Source organism: Rhinolophus hipposideros (assembly GCF_964194185.1).
Source record: "Rhinolophus hipposideros genome assembly, chromosome: 17".
NCBI lineage: Eukaryota > Metazoa > Chordata > Mammalia > Chiroptera > Rhinolophidae > Rhinolophus > Rhinolophus hipposideros.
The window spans coordinates 30,040,196-30,056,850 of NC_138063.1; the positions used below are offsets into that span (position 1 = coordinate 30,040,196).

Here is a 16,655-nt window from a genome sequence, read left to right on the forward strand (position 1 = left end):
TTTAAGAGAAAAGGGGGATATATGACTTTTATATGAAATAAGGAGTAATAGGATTACATGTATTGAGAGTAGAGGGCTGCTAAGACCGAGAACATAGATGGGTTCAGTTTACATAACTATTAACTTAATCAGTCCCACTGCAAAAGATTTGCTCACTCCATCCCAACCATTTGTTATATATCAGAACAATACCACTGGTCATAAAGAAAGGTAAGAAATAATAACCAAACCACATAGGTGGTTATGAAAACCATTACCCTAAAGGAGCACATTATAATAACCTTCAAATATCTCCATCACGAAAGTCTATCATTGCAGGGTGTGTTTCATGAGAAAGGACTGTATCAATTTCCCGAGTTCCTACTTCGGCCCAGTTGTTCCCAATGCACATACTCCCTTTGCATCCTTACTGATAGGTAACGGAAAAAACATTTAATTTGCAGTGCACTAGTGTACTTTCATCCCCAGTGCAAGTGCATGATTTCACTTGATTCTCACCAACCTATGGGAGACAAGTGGTAATTACGTTTAGAAAGTGCCTAACACTAAACACTGAACAGCCCGGAATGCAAACGTGTCCCTGTCTCCATGGCATGACACTTGAATCCTAGCAACTCACTATGGGGAACTGACGATATAATCTGGTAAGTTTCACTGGGAGCTGAGCAGACTGTGCAAAGGAGACACAAAAGTTAACAGCAACGCCTCAAACCACACGACGCTCGCGCCAATCCTACCAGACAAACACCTCTCACCCCTGCAGGCCCCCTGCCTTCGCGGAACACGAACAGGCACAAAGTAAATGATCAGGACCAACGCTCCGGGTGGAACCATCTACCCAACCCTGGGCAACAACCACTTCTGTCACCTATCTCATCACAGATCACGGCACTGGGAAGACGACCACAAGGGGAAAAGCTCTACAGCTTCCCCAGCCCCAAACAGTCCAAGAACCCGAATCCTGGCCGTGGTTCCCTGCACGCTACCTGTACATCTACACTACGCGCAGGCAAGACGACGGGCGTCTTATTCCATTGCCAGCACCACCAGACCCCGGCCCCCTGAAATCAAGCCCCACACCTCTCGGAAAACCCCAGTATGGAACGACATCATCACTGCAGGCCTTCGAAGTCCCAGCAGGTTCCAAATCCTCCTAAGCTGCACACTCCAAGGACACCCCTAAGCCCAAAGAGGAAGGCTCCCAGTCCATCCAACACCCCTCTCTCCTCCACAAGCGCACTCATCACAGCCTCGGCGGGCCCGAGGTCACCAAAGGCTGGGGATGGGGAGTCCTCCCAGTTTCAGGCTGGGCCACCCCTGGAGACCATCTTCTGTATGGAGTCCCCACACCTGGAACCCCGATGTGGAGGCAGTGTCAGGCGCTCTGCCACCTAATTCCCAAGCAAGGCGGAAAGCCCGGCCCCGCCCCCGGGGTTAGCACGAAGCTTCTTCCCATCGCTGAGCCCCACGCGACCACCCGCCGCTCGGCGCACCGGGGTGGGTGCCGGCGCCCCCTGCCAGGCGGGCAAAGGATACCGTCCCGGCTCCAGAACGCCGCCGCGCCCGGGCGGGAGGGGCCCGCCACGTCCGCCATCTTGAAACAACCGCCACTCGGGGCGTAGCGCAGGGGCCGCCCCGCCCCGGCCTCCAAACCCCGTCTCCATTGGCCGCTTGGCACAGAGGCCCGCCCCCGCCTGTAGGGCGGTCCCCGGCGCGGCGGGTGGGTCCGGGCGGAGGAGTCGCTGTATTTCCGTGGCGTGGTGGGAAGCGCTCGCCGGGGTCGTGGGAAGAAGCGCCCAGTGGAACTGCTACTCCCTGACCAGCCCGGGCCTCCCATCCTCGCCGCGCCTCGTTCTCAGGCGCCGAGCACTACAACTCCCGGCATGCCGTGAGATTGAAGGCCGAGCCTCGGAGGCGGGGTCCGACCCTGGGCTCCGCCCCGCTGTCCCGCCGGGTCCCCGCCGGTGCCCGGGCCGCGCGCGGAGCGGGTACTCGAGCCATGGAGGAGTCGTCGACCCCACTGGTGGGCTGCAGCAAGCCGCACCTGGAGAAACTGACTCTGGGGATCACCCGCATCCTAGGTGAGTGGGGCGGGGACCCGGAGTGGCAGGGGAGACTGCTGGACGGGGTGGCACCACGCTGGATCCTGAACGCCAGTGGGCATCGTTGCTGTGACTTCCGTTGTTAAGGAGGAAAGGGGGAGGCGGGTGCGTGACTAGGCCGGGAGAACATTTGCCGGGAGTGTTCGGACGCAGAGCTGGGAAGCCCAAAGGTTCTCCCCACCCGAGGTCCCACCGCACGACCCGGTTAGGGCAGGCGAAAACATGCAAAGGAGAGACAGCAGGCACCTGACAGTTAGGAGGGTGGCTCTCCCGAGAGGCATCCTTGGCCGGGGGAGTATCCTTGAAGCCCAAGCCCTTCCTCTGGTAGCAGATAGAGCTGGGGGAATGCTGCAGCCGACGTCCCAGGGCGACAACGCCCACGCGCCTCGGTGTACCTGTCCAAAGGAGTCTCACCTAGCCTTGCACTAGGGGATGGGTGTTTTTACTTTCTCGTATCTTTACGCAGCACCCACCGCTATGTGAGGCTCTGGGGTTTCAAATGTGGGGGGGGGAAATAAATAACGTTTATGTGAATTTGTGAAAAATTCAAGACTAGATCCCCAGGAGTGTGAGAGGTGGCCCGTAATCTATTATCTATAATTCTGAAGTAGTACACAGAATTGACTTTATCTGGAGACTTAAGGAATATGTCCCACAGGACATGAGGATGCTAGATTTTGAAAGACAAATGGGAGTTAGACAGATAACCAAGGAGGAGAAAGGCAGACTATGACTGCCGTATGGAATGCTTTGATGCCTTACTATCACGTTTATAATAAAATCCAAATTCTGTACCATTGATCCTTATGATCTGCCTTCATCTGTCTTTCTGACCTTACTTTCACTGTGCTTTCGGCACAGTGGCCTCCTTTTTGTACCATAAACATATCAAGCTTGTTCCCCCTTCAAAGCCTTTGCTCTTTGCTAGACCCTTCACCTGAAATTACCTTCCTCTAAATCTGAGTCTTTCTCACTTCGTTCATATCTCTGATTAAATATCACTACCTCAGAGAAGCCTTTCCTGATTATAGTTCTAATAACACCCTTCCCTATCTCTCTCTCTTCCCTTAGCCTACATTTTTTTTTTATCCTCATGATTTTGTCACTACTTGAAATTCTGTATTTACTTGGTTGCTTTTTAAATTTGTCTCTTTTCTGTAGTAGAGGTCCATGAGGATAGGAACTTTATTTTGTTCTCCCCTGTATTTCCCAGTGCCTAAAACAGTAAATGAGGCATGAAACACCAGGATGTGTTTGGGAGAAGTGATAAATTTTAGAAATGAAAGAGAGATCTAATCAAGACCACCCATGTCCTACCTCCTCATTATTATCCAAACTTCTACTCTGTTACTTGTACTCCTGGATTTAGTTGGGCTTGCTTCATACCTGCTATTCCACGGGCATACTTCATTATTCTTTTTATAAACCTAGGAATTTTTCTGTAAATAAGTTATTTTCTTTTGATTAATGTTTAATTACTCAAGTCAAGCCAACTAAATTTCCCTTAAGCTGCCAGTTTGATTTAAATACCTAAATAATTAAATGACTATAAACATTTTAAATTTCACTTGTACTTTTAATATATTCTATCTGTTAAACATTTCAGATGTCTGGCAAACTGGTAGCACTTCAAGGCAAAAATCTCACTAAGGAATTAAACAACTCTGGTAATTAAAACGCATAGTGAATCTAGCCTCCTGTAAAAAATTCTCTTTATAAATTTAATCAAAAACTCTTAATTTCAAGTTAATAATCATAAATTGAAAATCAATTATATTTTTATTTTATTTTGAAAAGATAATATGTTAAAGGGATTTTTTAAAAACATGAGGTGGCTCAGGCGGTTAGAGCTCCATGCTCCTAACTCCGAAGGCTGCCGGTTTGATACCCACATGGGCCAGTGGGCTCTCAACCACAAGGTTGCCAGTTCAACTCCTGGAGTCCCACAAGGGATGGTGGGCTCTGCCCCCTGCAACTAAGATTGAACACGGCACCTTGAGCTGAGCTGCCGCTGAGCTCCCGAATGGCTCAGTTGGTTGGAGCACGTCCTCTCAACCACAAAGTTGCCAGTTCGACTCCCGCAAGGGACGGTGGGCTGTGCCCCCTGCAACTAGCAATGGCAACTGGACCTGGAGCTGAGCTGTGCCCTCCACAACTAAGACTGAAAGGACAACAACTTGAAGCTGAATGGCACCCTCTACAACTAAGATTGAAAGGACCACAACTTGACTTGGGGGGAAAAAAGAAGTCCTGGAAGTACACACTGTTCCCCAATAAAGTCCTGTTTCCCTCCCCCAATTAAAAAAAAAATCTAAAAAAAACCCACAAAAAACCCTGAGGTAACTGAAGTCGGCCATGTCAGTCATGGGTGTGTGGTAAGCAAACTCTCAAACTCTCCTCCCTAAAAAATATGAAATAACTTCAGAACTACAACATTTCTATCCAAAACCAAAGATCCTCAAAAAAATACTATGAAACCCAATTCAGCAACATTTATAAAGGATTATATACCACATGTGATTTAGCCCAGGAATCTTCAGTTGAACATATGAAAATCAATGTAATGTATTGTACCTTGTTAATAAAGGACAAAAACCACATAATCACCTCAACAGATGCAAAGAAAGCACAAAAATCCAACACCCTTTCTTGATCAAATAATATTCAATAGACTAGAAATAGGATATAGAAATCACTTCCTCAATCTGATAAAAGGGCATCTATGAAAAACCCACAGCTAACACCATACTTAATGGTGAAAAATTGGATGTTTTTCCATTAAGATCAGGAATAAGAAATATTTTGGGGATTCCCAAGACCACACGAGGTTGAATGGTTTGCTAGGATTATAGGACTTGGGAGGTAGTCATGTTGTGATTTATTACAGCAAAAGCAAAGGGAAAAGTGCTTGTAGCGAAGTCAAGGAAACTAAGTGCAAGTTTTCAAGAGTCCTCTGAGCGGAATCACATGGGACACACTTAATTCCTCCAGCAACATGTGACAACATGCCTGTTATGTCTACTAGGGAATCTCACCTGCACATAGGAGTACAGATCCTTTATTGGAAATCACTCACTTAGATACCTTCTACCTAGTATGTACCAAATTCCAGACTCCCAGAAGGAAAGCAGGTGTTGAGCATAAACGATATTGTTTGCACTAATAGATACAGTGAGCCATTCTTACCAGAGAATGGTGGGAAACCTCCCAAAATCCAAGTTCCCAGGTGCCAGCCAAGGGCCAACAAGCAGGCCTTCCTAAAGATTGCAGTATCACGACTGCTGTTTTCACTCTTTTCTGCACAATGAGAATTCCCCTTTTACCACTTCTGTTAACATTGTACTGGAGAATCTAGTCAGGGCGATTAGGCAAGAAAATGAAATAAAGACATGAAAATTGGAAAGAAGGAAGTAAACTTGTTATATACAGATGATATGACCTTGTATATTAAAAAATCCTATGAAATCCACACACAAAAAGCAATAAAAAAACCTTACACATTAAGTGTAAATTTGTTTGGCTCTGTGGTCACAATTTTCAAGTCACATAAATGACCACTTTCTCTGTTCTGAGTATATTCACCTATCTTAAAAAGGTGAGCCCCAAATGCAAAATGTGTCAGGGTTCTTAGTTGCAGACCATATAATACATACTGTGTTTCCCTGAAAATGAGACCTAGCCGGACAATCAGCTCTAGTGCATCTTTTGGAGCAAAAATTAATATAAGAGCCAGTCTTATTGTACTAGAAGACCATGTTTTATATAATGTAATATAATATATAATATGTAATATAGTATGATTAATATAATATAATACTGGGTCTTATATTAATTTTTGCTCCAAAAGATGCATTATTGCTGATTGTCAGGCTAGGTCTTGTTTTCGGGGAAACACGGTAGCAAGTTTAAGGCTAGAAATACACTTTACCTAGTTAAGGCAGAAAGGGCTCTGTTAAGGAAAATTAGTTTACAACACCATTAGGAGAACTGAAAGGAGCCGACTCTAGGTTGAGAACCATACTGAGGAAAGGGTAAGCTGAGTGGGAAGTACGTGCAGCCAGTGTGATAAGGAAGCTGCCAAATTAGGAAATTGCTGCTGCTTCTGCCACCCCAACAACTCTCAATCCCATGAGATCAAAGCACCTCTGCAACAGTGCTTTTGAGAAGATCCAATGTCTCCATTTGCCCTCTACCTCACCTGCTCATTCCCTCCTTCCAAGTTTTATACAAGTTGGTTTCCATGAAGGAATTTTGGCCTTCTGAGAGAGCCTAGCTGCAATGGAATCTGGGAAATGTACTCAGGAGCCTAGCTGCAGTGGAATCTGGGAAATGTACTCATTAGCTGTCCAGTCTATAAAATGTAGGAAAGCACATTAGGAAGGGAGCAGGATTACGTGCTAATTGAGCCAGCCTACAGGAATGGCAATGTGGTCCTTCAAGGCCAAGATAACTGTGCATAATTTATGATGCTTTCTATCACTATTTCAGTCTTCATCTACCTTTAATTCCTGTGGCCCTTAGGGTCAGTATCACCCAGTTTAACACATAATTATCATCTTGTTTTCACTTTTGTTTCATGTTTGTTATATTTATCTAACTAGGCAATAAATTTCTTGAGACAGAATCTCATATTTATATTCCAAATCTCTGGCAGTGATTTTTCCCAAGGTGAGGACATAACAGATCCTCATTAAACGCCTCAGGGATTGTTGACTCAGATTGGTGAACCAAAACACTTCCTCCTGCAACCATCCTGCGCCTCAAACTCCACGAGGGCAGATGCTCCTTTGTTCAGGACCTCGCCCTTTGCATCTTTTCATCTGGCTGTTGATTTGTAGTATCCTTTGTAGTAAACCAGTAACCTAGTGAGTAGATAGGTTTCCTGAATTCTGTGAGCCACTCTAGCAAACTAATTAAACCCAAGGAGGGGGTCATGGGAACTCCTGGTGTATAACCAGTCAGTCAGAAGCATTAGGTAACAACCTGGACTTGTCATTGGTATCTGGAGGGGAGGGCGGTCTTGTGGGTCTGAACCTTTAACCTGCAATCGGAGGCTATCTCCTGGTAGTTAGTTGAGTTGAATTGTGGGGCACCTGGCGGGGTGTCTGAGAATTGTTTGGTGCTGTAGGAAAAACTCCTCCAGTTAGTAGCTGTAGGAATTAGCTACTAACACAACATGGTAGAAAAGCATTAGGCTTGTTGTCCACTGCTGTGGTCATCAGTTTCTTTCTGTGAAATGATTTAATATCTCTTAACCTCAGTTTCTTTATCTTTAAAATGAGAGTAATGATGCTGGCTTCACAAGATTATCGAAAAATGAAAGGAGATCATTTATACCAATCCCCTGAAATAGAGCGAGCACCTCCTCCCCACCAGTGCTGAAGGGTCGGACAACAGGGTCTATAGTGGGCACTTCCTAAGCAACTTATGTGCAAGTTTCTAAAGTCAGCATGCTGACCAGTTGGCCTATCCTGGAGGGGTCAAAGCTGAGGTATAATATGCCTTCATCTGCAGTAGCACCGCAGCAGTTTTGTCTGAGCCTCTAGCCCCTCCACTTAGGCCTGTTATAAACTGAATAATCGAATGTATTATGTCTGTCTCAGCCTGTTGGTAGTGGTGCTATCAGCTCTGAATGCCTGAGGCACCCACCTGGGCCCATACTACTTGTGGGGAGCCCCCAGTGACATTTCCCTGACTGGAGTGGATGTGGCTGGAGACCATTTGTGGTTCTTAGTATGACTGCAAGACCACCTTAGCAACACAGAGCTTTGAAAGAAAAAGACCCTATATGTGATGGGCTAGGATATCAGGAAAAGTAGAGATCTCTGTGAGCTTCAGTCAACTGAAATGTAAGGAGGTGGAACTTCAAGATGGCCTTCAAGTGTGGGTAGGACTTGGGTCAATGGAGGGAAACATGGACATGTTTGGGTGTGCATGTTTCTTCCGTAATCAAAGATGAACACAGATTTGATTTGTGGGGGGACAGAGTAATGGAGACGATGAATAAACTGACACAACTGAAACAGAGAGTTTGGACTCTGGGGTAGAAGAGGATAAAACCAAACAGTTATACTACAAGGGCCTTATCTTCCAGACCAAAGAGAGAGCGGAAAACTATGTGATAGGAAACAAGCGTAGGTGTGGAGAAGATCGTCTGGTGATGTACTGCGGATGGGCCAGCAAAGGGAGAATTTATGGCTTTGATTGCATCTAGACTTGCAGTGACTAGGGCCTAAAACAATAATCTACGCAATATCACACACACAAAAAGGTGGATGGCTTCATATTAGGGCTACCTACCATATAACATACCACAAACTGGGTGGCTTAAAACAACAGGGATTTATTCTCTTAGAGTTCAGAAGGCCAAAAGTCCGAAACCAAGGTGTCAGCGGGGCCATGAATATTCTAAAACCTGGAGGAGGAGGCTTCTGCCTCTCCTTTTCCTAGCCTCTGCTGGTTTGCCAGCAGTCTCTGGCGATCCTTGTCTTATAGATGCCTCACTCCATCTTCTCGTGGCTGCCTTCCCTCTGTGCATGTCTCTTCTCTTCATGTAGTGTTTTTTATAAGGACACCTGTCATACTGGATTTAGGGTCCACCCTCCTCTAGTATGACCTCATCTTAACTAATTACATCTGCAATGACCTTAGGAAACATGGGTTCCATTTTTTCATAGTGTCCACCTAGCTTCTATATCCTGGACCTTAGAGTAGAAGATGTGTTTTATTTAGAAAAAAAATCAAATCAGTTTTATGTCTTTTAAAAGTTATTGTGGGGCTATCCCTTATTCCTTTTCACCATGTCTTAAGTCTATAGATTTAACTTGCTGAGAAGGTCACTGTAAAATCACTAAGAATGTAGAACCTGTGATTTTTGTTCAATAGGCTGAATGTCTGAGCAGTGACTGAGTACAGGTGGCACGCTGGTGATGTCCTTCTTTACGAGGTAGTCAACTTGGTCCTAGGTGACGGGACTGAGTGCCTTTGAGGGAACAACCAGTTCTTCCCTGCTTTTATCACAGGTAAGAAATGCTCCGCAGAGGAATCGGTCTTAGAGCAGTCATCCACAGTTAGTCAACCTCTATTGTAGAAATGTGTGAGAGCGGGCCAATTGCAGCTCTACAGTCTCTTTTTCCTCTTTCAGAATCGTCCCCAGGAGTCACAGAGGTGACCATCATAGAAAAGGCACCTGCTGAACGTCATATGATTTCTTCATGGGAACAAGTAAGTGTTGCCCTGTTCAATCCTCACCTTCCAGCAAAGAGAAGTCAACTTAAGTGACCCTGAGAAGGAAAGATTAGGGCAGGAAACCTATTCTTACCTAAGCCACAGCCTCCTTCAAAGTAGAGTTCACGCTTCTTTTTGTTCCTATGCAGGCCACTTACAGTCTCTTCCATTCCATGCCACTTCCCCAACATACAAAGGTGTGACAATTAAGTTTGCGAACTCGTCCTAGAAAAAGTGCTGCATACCTCATTGCCAAATATCACTATGGTCACCTTGGAAGTACTCCCCTTGGGAAGCTATGTACCGACGCCAGTCCACCCTTCAAAGTAATTTTGGAACTCTTCTTCTGGAATGGCCATCAGAGCTCTCATCGTATTAGACCTTGATGTCCTGAATGTCATCAAAATATCTTCCTTTCAATATTTCCTTGATCTTCGGGTAAAGAAAAAAGTCATTGGGGGCCAGGTCAGATGAGTAGGGAGGGTGTTCCAATACAGTTATTTGTTTACTGGCTAAAAACTCCCTCACAGACAGTGTCCTGTGAGCTGGTGCATTGTCACGATGCAAGGGCCATCAATTGTTGGCGAAAAGTTCAGGTCATCTAACTCTTTCACGCAGCCTTTTCAGCCTATCCAAATAGTAAACTGGGTTAACTGTTTGTCCAGTTGGTACAAATTCACGATGAATAATCCCTCTGATATCAAAAAAGATTAGCAACATCGTTGCAACAAGTTTGCGAACTTAATTATCAGACCTCCGTAGAGCATCTCCTCTGAGCCTATCATATGGAGGCAGTAGAAACTAAAAATCCAACAAGGAAAGGAAAAATTAAAGGTTAATAGCATGCCGGGCAGAACGTGGTTAAGGATAGTAGAGGACTACCCAGATTAATAGCTAGTGCTTCCCAACCCTCCTCTGAATTTTCATTCATTTATTCAACAAAAGTTTTAAGCTTCTCAAAAGGGCCAGGAATTGTGCTTGGTGTTGAGTCCTGGGAAATCAGTGATAATCAAAAAGGGCACAGTTTCTTACTACTTGACCTTGCTGTCTAAGACAGTACAAATCATTGCAAGAATAATTACACAGCAGACTGAAAGAGAGGTAAAGGAGCATAGTCAGGGGGCCTGACCTAGTCTGGAGGGTGAGAAAAGTTTTTCCCAAAGAAGTCAACTGTGAGAAGTTGTTAAGCCGGCAGATGAGATCTGGGAAGAAGGGGCTCGCAACCTCTGTGAAAGCTTCGCAATAGGAAGGATTATATTTTCCAGGAGCTTAAAGAAGGTCAATGTGGCTGGAGCACAGGAGAGCAAGGGAGACAGGTTGATAAGGGCCAGGACATGTAAACCTTCTTAAATCATCAGGAGTTTGCTCTTTATCTTGGGAGCAAACAGGAACCATTAAAAAAAAGGCAGGGGGGACACTGAAATCTTTCAAGTGGGAAACTGGGAAGTGAGATTACTGCTTTGTCTAAGTAGCAGCAAATGGATTTAACTAAGGCGCAAGAAATAACCCTGCCATGTAATGATTGCCTGCTAACACATAATACATACATAAGTTATTTGATTTAATCCTCATAATAACTCTGAAAGGTAGGGCTTGTTATCTCTGTTATAGATGGAAAAACTGAGGTTCAGAGAGGCTGAGGAATTTGTCTTGGCCACATAGCTACCAAGGGGCAGAACCTGAATTTGAACTCAGAGTTGCCTGCCTCTAAGCGCATGCCCGTTCCGCTCTGCCAGACTGCCCCTCTAACGGAGGGCCACACTGTGCTGCTCTTGCCCTCAGCAGCCACGCAGCTGAGGGCTCTGGATAGGAGGAAGAAGAGAAAGATGGACGTAACTAGGCGGCCCGTGTGTCTGCCACAGCCTCCTGTGTACCTTTCCTCCTTCCTGTTTCTAGTGCCCAGTGCAGTATTTATTCCATAACAGACACTTAATAAATGTGAATTAGGTAAAACACAAAGGTCAGAAAGAGCGTAGAACTTTCCCAAGGTTCTCACCTCCTTTTTCCATAAGCAGCCCTTAGTTTCAGTCTGGAAGCTGTGGGTGCAAAGGCTGCTCCCACTAATGCCCCCGATTGCAGAATCCTGATGACTGGTTAAGCCTGGGGGCATTGCTGTTTCGAAGGTTGTCTTGGCTCCCATCTGCCAAATACAGAACTTCCCCAAGACACGTAGTGCCCCAGACAAACAAATATTTGTATTTTTTTTTTTTTATATTTTCTTTTTTTTTTTTTTTTAAAGGACTTTATTGGGGAACAGGGTGTACTTCCAGGCCTTTTTTCCAAGTCAAGTTGTTGTCCTTTCAGTCTTAGTTGTGGAGGGTGCAGCTCAGCTCCAGGTCCAGTTGCCGTTGCTAGTTGCAGGGGGCACAGCCCACCATCCCTTGTGGGAGTCAAACCGGCAACCTTGTGGTTGAGAGCCCACTGGCCCATGCGGGAATCGAACCGTCAGCCTTCAGAGTTAGGAGCATGGAGCTCTAACCACCTGCGCCACCGGGCCGGCCCCTATTTGTATTTTTTTTATCACGCATTTTTAGAGGGAAACTGATGGTTGTGGGGAGAAAGGATTTGAGGAAGAGTATGCTACCTCTCCTCCGAGTCTTAAGCAACTGAACCCTTGCCCCAAACTTTCGTACCCCACTTACCAAGACAAAAGGTTCCAGTTAACCAGGCCTCCCCCCTCCTCTTAGGAGGGAGTTTAAGAGTATATTTGAGAATTTTTTTGGGGATCTTACCCATCCCTCCACAGCCCACCCAGGTTTTCCTTCCACTACCGGGCCATCCTCCCGGGAAGAGTTTCAGTGGATGCCCTTATCCTCGTTGCCTCACGTTTTCAGTTAGGTTTCTGTGCTCCTCCTTGATGGGCGTCCTGGGCAACCCTCTGGCTGTGGTTGCAGATGGGCTCATGGAGACGCTGCCCAGTGTGGACAAGCACCTATGAAACATTCATTTCCTTATTACGGCCCTTTTGTCAGCCTGATCCTGCATCTGCTGCCCAGCCCCCTTCCCTGGTGAAGTGGCCTCTGGAAAGAAGGGAACAGCAGGTACAGGATTCCCAGAAGTAGAGAAGTAAGTAGGAGGCAGTGGACAGCCCCAGCCCTTCCCTCGAGGCTCAGACAATGCTCAGGAGGTCTTTCTGGGGATCGAGCTGATAGCTCTCAAAGCATCAGAGTGGCTCAGGACCTTCAGCTGGTGAAGGTAACACAGCTTGCGGTGGACTCTTTCGAGCATAGGATAGAGAAACTATTGTAGATAGCCTCCTCGGGAGAAGGAAAAACTGTTGAAAACTGGGGAGTATATGACAGAATCATGAGGAGAGTACACAGATTGCAATACCATGTCAATGCCACACTATTATTTCAAACACTGGTAAGCAATATTATTCTCCCTTCTAGACTTTCTCCCTAACTCCTCTCGCCAATCCTTATGCCCCCTCTTCTATTCATTTTCTGCAAGTTGTCGTCTTCCTTTTTCATCCCCCTAACTCTGAAAATAAAGACTGAGCATGAACCTGGTGGGGAGAAGCCCTCCGAAGTGGGCAGATTGCTTCCTGGGGAAGAGCAGTTTCTCTCCAGATTGGCCAGGAGAGAAATTACAATGACAGTAACTCTGAGTTGCTTGTCAGGGCAGAGGAGCCACCTAAAAGTGGTACCTGGAAGCCTCTCTCGGAAGGGCCTAAAGCCCTGCAGGACCAGCCACCGTCCTGGGTGCCAAGTGGAGGGACAGAGGCAAGGAATCTGCAGAGCCAGAGCTAGCAGAGATTGATATGAAGATGACAATGCAGGCTTAGTACTTTTTATGAACTTGGTTTGTTTGAAGTTTTGTATGTTAATGTTAGTATTTGAAATGTATTAAATACTAGGTTTCACTGATTTTTTTTCTATTTTTATGAATTCCAAATAATTTTTTAAAATACTGGTATAAAATAAAAGCAATATTTTATTTTTTCAGATGAACAATGCCACCGTCCCTTCTCAGCGGGGAGCTCATGGAATTCAGGTTAAGAAAGGCTGATAGACAGTAGTTTCCTTGTCTGCACCACTAGATGGCACTAGTGACCAAAATCTCACAGTGGATGCTGGCCTTTGGGGTGACAGGAGGAGCAAGAATTTTGTGGAGACACTGGTAACTGTAGGCTTCTTGTGCTAGGGCCCGGGAGGAGAAAGGCATTCTGCGTGCACACTTTTTCTCTCTGAAGTACAGAGATGTGCCATATGGAAAGGACTGGGAACACGCCCTGAACTCCAAATAATACACTAAGTAGGAAAATATGTTAGCACAAGGCAGCAGGGAATTCTTCAGGTTACACACCTGTGATAGTGGGAACTGGTGGTGAAGAGAAGTAAAAGAAAAACTGATCAGAGTGCATATTTTAGTTCTTAGATCAAGAAAATGAAAAACCTGTTCATTACAATGATAGCTGTTCTTGTTTTAATAACATAAAAACACTGTTTAAAATCATCTGCGAGCTTGAAATTTGCTTCTCACCTATAGTTTTTGAAGATTCTCTTCCCTAAAATCATAATAATTACTAGTCTTCTCTCTTTCTGCCAAGCTCACACTGCCTCCCACCTCCAGTATTTTGTCGATTCAGAGGTTATTATTCTTACACCTGGATTCAGAGTTTAAGTGACATTCGGGGTCACTCAGCTAGTGGCAGAATTGGGCAGTAAATTCAGATCATCCTGCTACACGCCAGTTCCCTCCTCCCCCACATTGGGTATCTGGACTGACTGACGGTGGGACCTGAAGCAAACGTGACATAAGCAGTGTTCAGTATCACATCTCAAAAACGTCCAATAAGCCAGAAGGGAGGGTGGAGTTACTAATGTATTGCCCTCTGTCTGTATAACATGACAAGTCAATGTAAGAGGCCCAGGAAAGAATTGGAGAGCTCATCCTCCTGTTCTCTCCCGGGGTTGATTGGCTGGAGACCGGTTGGGCATGGGCACAGATATGAGACACTTAGAACGTGGGGCCTGCTCCTAGTACTTCCTGAAAGGATACGAAGCTATTCCTTTCCCTTTACCACCAGTTTGGATGAGTTGCTGTCCGTATGATATAGTATTCGTTTATATCCTGTTGTAGTTTTTAATTTTCTAACTTTTCAAAACTATTAGGTTCATTGCATTAAATGACCTAGAAGAAAACATAGGGGGTAATAAGCTTCTTGACACTGGTCTTAGCGATAATTTTTTGGATTTGACACCAAAAATAAAGTCAATAAAAGGAAAAATGAAAACAGAAAACAAAAACCAAAAACCTTCTGTTTAGCAAAGGAAACTATCAACAATATGAAAATGCAACCTACAAAATAGGAGACAATATTCACAAATCATACATCTGATAAGGGGTTAATATCCAAAATATATAAAGGACTCATACAACTCAACAGAAAATAAACAATGATTAAAAAATGGACAGAGAAACTATTCGTTTTTCCAAAGAAGTTCTAAAAATAGCCAACGGGTACATTAAAAGGTGCTCATCATCGCTAATCCTTAGGGAAATGCAAATCAAAACCACAATGAGATATCACCTCACACCTGTTAGAATGTTTAGCAAAAAGACGAGAAATTGCTGAGAATGTGGAGAAAAGGGAACACTGCTGCTCTGTTGGTGAGAACATAAATTGGTGCCGCCACCATGGAAAACAGTATGGTTATTCTTTGAAAAATTAAAAATAGAACTACATTATGACCCAGCAATTCTACACCTCGTTATTTATCTAAATGAAATTAAATCACTGTCTTGAAAAGATATCTGTACCCTATGTTCACTGCATCATTATTTACAATATCCAAGATGTGCAAACAACCTAAGTATCCTTCTTCAATGGATGAATGTATAAAATGTGGTACATATATACAGCGGATATTATTCATATTATTCAGTGGCATAAGATAGGTGTTCAGTTTCATTTTTTGGCATGTGGCTGTCCAATTTTCCAAACACCATTTATTGAAGAGACTATCCTTTCCCCAACTGTATACTCCTGGCCCCTTTGTAGTAAACTGTAGTAAAAATGTAGTAAAGACCATAAATGGGTGGGTTCATTTCTGAACCATAAATGAATTTCTGAACCATAGCTCTCCATTCTATTCCACTGATCTATGTGTCTGGTTTTATGCCAACACCATATTGTTTGATTGCTATACCATTGTAATATAGTTTGAAATCAGGGAACATGATGCCTCCAGGGTTTGTTGTTCTTTCACAAAATATTTTTCTTATTTGGGGGTCTTTGGTGATTTCCTACAGATTTTACTATTGTTCTATTTCTGTGAAAAATGCCATTGGAAGTTTGCTAAGGGACTGCATTGAATCTGTAGATTGCTTTGGGTAGTATGGAATTTTAACAGTATGAATTCCTTCCAAACCATGAACACAGCATATCTATCCAATTATTTGTGTCTTCCTCGATTTCTTTCGGTATCTTATAGTTTTCATTGTACAGTTCTTTCGCCTCCTTGGTTAAATTTATTACTCGGTATTTTATTTTTGATGCAATTGTTAATGGGGTGGTTTTCTTAATTTCTCTTTCTGTTTATCATTATTATATAGAAATGGAATAGATTTTTGTATGTTGATTTTGTATCCTGCAACTTTACTGAATTTATTTGGTTTTTATTGGAGTCTTTAGGGTTTTCTCTATAAAAAAATATCATTTGCAAATAGAGACAGTTTTACTTTCTTCTTTCTGATTTGGTTGCTTTTATTTATTTTTCTTGCCTAATTGCTTTGCCTAGGACTTCCAGTAAAATGTTGAATAATATTGGAGAGCAGGCATTCATGCTTCTTCCCTGATCTTAGCACAAAATCTTTCAGCTGTTAACCATTCAGTATGATGTTACCTGTTGGCTTGTTATTTATGGCCTTTATTTTGTTTTATGTGATTTGATGATTTTTATTATGTTGAAGTGTGTTCCCTCTATACCTACTCATTGACAATGTTTAACATGAATGGATGTTGAATTTTGTCAAATGCTTTTTCTGTATCTATTGAGATGATCATATGATTTTTACTCTTCATTTTGTTAATGTGCAGTATCACATTGATTGATTTGCAGATGTCGAATCCTCCATGCACCCCTGGAATAAAGATCATAGTATATGATTTTTTTAAATGTATTATTGAATTCAGTTTGGTAATATTTTGTTTAGATTTTTGCATCTGTGTTCATCAGGGATATCAGCCTGTTATTTTCTTTTCTTGAAGTGCCCTTGTCTAGTTTTGGTACCAGGGTAATCTCAAAATGAGTTTGGGAGTGTTCCCTCCTCTTCTTGGAACAGTTTGAGAAGGATTGGTATTATTTCTTTAAATGTTTG

At 43.9% G+C, this 16,655-nt stretch overlaps 2 protein-coding genes across 17 annotated transcripts in view; one reads left to right on the forward strand and one right to left on the reverse strand.

The window, feature by feature from the left end:
* KIAA1328 overlaps positions 1-1,837 on the reverse strand; it is a gene marked incomplete at its 5' end in the record, with an annotated part of 265,288 nt that extends 263,451 nt beyond the window's left edge. For all 5 annotated transcript variants that reach the window (XM_081078167.1, XM_081078170.1, XM_081078169.1 and 2 more), the window contains one exon: positions 1,537-1,837. In XM_081078167.1, the coding sequence (XP_080934293.1) occupies positions 1,537-1,837 (301 nt within the window). The remainder of the gene's footprint in view (positions 1-1,536) is intronic.
* The window catches only part of TPGS2 (tubulin polyglutamylase complex subunit 2), a 33,524-nt gene continuing 18,615 nt past the window's right edge, over positions 1,747-16,655 (forward strand). For 7 of the 12 annotated variants that reach the window (XR_013995242.1, XR_013995243.1, XR_013995244.1 and 4 more), the window contains exons 1-2: positions 1,946-2,081; positions 9,247-9,326. Coding sequence is in view for 4 of the 12 variants with exons in the window: in XM_081078172.1 (XP_080934298.1) it covers positions 2,000-2,081; positions 9,247-9,326 (162 nt within the window). In the remaining 8 variants the exon portion in view is untranslated. Of the gene's footprint in view, positions 2,082-8,987; positions 9,125-9,246; positions 9,327-16,655 lie in introns of all 12 variants that reach the window. The other 5 variants (XR_013995240.1, XM_081078175.1, XR_013995241.1 and 2 more) reach the window with 4 other exon arrangements.